The sequence below is a fragment of the Protobothrops mucrosquamatus genome, unplaced genomic scaffold, assembly GCF_001527695.2.
Source record: "Protobothrops mucrosquamatus isolate PMUCROS unplaced genomic scaffold, P.Mucros_1.0 scaffold2089, whole genome shotgun sequence".
In the NCBI taxonomy this organism is placed as follows: Eukaryota; Metazoa; Chordata; class Lepidosauria; order Squamata; family Viperidae; genus Protobothrops; species Protobothrops mucrosquamatus.
Genome location: NW_015388191.1, coordinates 11,577 through 13,715, shown reverse-complemented (window position 1 = coordinate 13,715; position 2,139 = coordinate 11,577). Strand labels below are relative to the sequence as shown.

The following is a 2,139-nucleotide window of genomic DNA, read 5'->3' as shown; positions in this document are numbered from 1 at the left end:
GCTGCTACGCGAGCTGCATTGGCTGCCGGTGGCCTTCCGGGTGCGCTTCAAGGTGCTGACCATCATCTTTAAAGCGCTCCATGGCATTGGACCCGGATACCTTCGAGACCGCCTCCTGCCGCAGATTACCCCCCATCGACCTGTACGCTCCCACAGAGTGGGTCTCCTCAGGGTGCCGTCAGCCAGACAGTGCCGGCTGCTGACCCCAAGGGGGAGGGCCTTCTCTGTGGGAGCTCCCACCCTCTGGAATGAACTGCCCCCAGAGATCAGGGCGATCCCTGATCTCCCTTCCTTCTGCCGCGCCCTTAAGACATGGTTATTCCAGCTTGCGGGACTGGCCTAGGGGAAACTTTTAGAGGGGGTTTTAATTATATTTTAATTAGATTAAATTTAAATATTTCCTTTTTAACTAATTTTTAAATTTGTAATGTTATTTGTGTATTTTTACCCGATGTTAGCCGCCCTGAGTCCGCAAGGAGAAGGGCGGGATATAAATTTAATAAAATAAATAAATAAATAAAATAATGTATATGGTGTTGTCCCAGTTCCTACCTTACCTTAAGCATTTCATTGAATTCTGGATCAGTGCTATTACTTTTGATTTTTGTCTTCCTTTTGCTCTGGCGAGACTTGTCTGGCAGAAGATACGCTTTGACATAACTACAGATTAAATTAATAAACTATCAATTTTGCTAAAAGTTACAATATTAATATACAAACATGTAGATATCCACATAAAGAAAATTCTTACGTATAACAATGCCAAAACTAAACCAGAGACATCAGAATGATTATACTTTAGCTTTATTTGCTCTCTCATGTATTGTAGTACATCAGATGTCTTTGTTTTATGTAGCAAGAGATATACTGGAAATATATACAGTTTAAATAAACATATATTTGTGGAGAAATATATACATATATATATATATTGACATACAGGAACAAACAATCATATGATGCCCCCTCCTACATGCATTCTGAACAACCACAACCAAGTCTGAGTGAGACTTATACTTCCTGCTCCTGATTTCCTGCCATGCAAATAAAAAAACAAGTGTCATCTTCCCCCAAAGGTTATTTGTTACCTAGTTCCATATGCTAACACCAGAAATATGCAGTCAGAAATCTACTGAAACACAGAATTCCATATAAACAATGTGAAGTACAGGCTGGAGAATTATTACTCTTCAAAGTTTTGATTCACCACAAAATAAGGAACATTAGAGAAGCCCTGTCAGGTCCAGCCTTTGTCCAACTGCATGTAGCTGGGAAGTTCACAATCCCAGATTGGAGAGTGATGATCTTTTCCATTATTGCTTCTCAGGAGCCTTGAGAAAGATGGGGCATGCAGTTCATTTTTCAGTATGTAGTAAATTACCATTGCTATGTGTAGCTTGCATGAGCCTGTTGGCTGGAACATTAGGGCTTGTGGAAAGTTCCTGCCTTACTACTCAGCCTTTTATTCCTTATCCTGATTCCTTCCTACCATTTGTCCTCAGGCAGGTACAAGAGGCTTCAGTGTACCTAGGATTACTTTCACTTGTAGAAAATAAGGAAGAAAGGGAACAAGAAGAACACAAAAGACTCCTCGTTCTCCAATCTTAGTGCACTGAAAGAAATCTCTTCTCAAAGAGCCTTCTATTTGCCAGAGAATGTGGAAGAAAAGCTATAATCCTCTCATTTCCCCACCATTTACTTTTGGGGCAGAAGACAGAAAAATTCAGCTTCTTCCTTAAATTGATTAATTTTTACAGTTATAATTTTAAAGAAAAACTAAGGAACAATTGTTCCACTCTGGTTTCTGTTTACTAATTGTTACTGAATTCACACTACACTTGCCAGAACAACATTGCAGAGAATTATGGTCAGTTGACAATCAGAATTTAAATTTGTATTTTCTAATTGGAAAGTCTTTAGGATAAGAGAAGTAAGAATACCAGCACAAGGCATTTAGCAGTAAACATGGGTTTTTCATTTCACCAAAATTAAGTCTTTTCTCACAGGCAGTGTAGCACTGAAGTTATCAAACTGGAAAAATGTTCATACCAGTTCACCATCTCCAGATTTATTTATTTTATTATTAAACTTCTATGCTGCCCATCTCCCTGAGCTGATTCTAGATTTCACCAACTGAAG

General features: G+C 39.1%; 1 protein-coding gene across 1 annotated transcript in view; it reads right to left on the bottom strand.

Moving 5' to 3' along the window:
* The window catches only part of LOC107294769 (synaptotagmin-like protein 5), a 19,440-nt gene that overhangs the window by 9,165 nt on the left and 8,136 nt on the right, over window positions 1-2,139 (bottom strand). Inside the window, exon 6 of the mRNA XM_015824028.1 lies at window positions 558-680. Within this exon, the coding sequence (XP_015679514.1) occupies window positions 558-680 (123 nt within the window). The remainder of the gene's footprint in view (window positions 1-557; window positions 681-2,139) is intronic.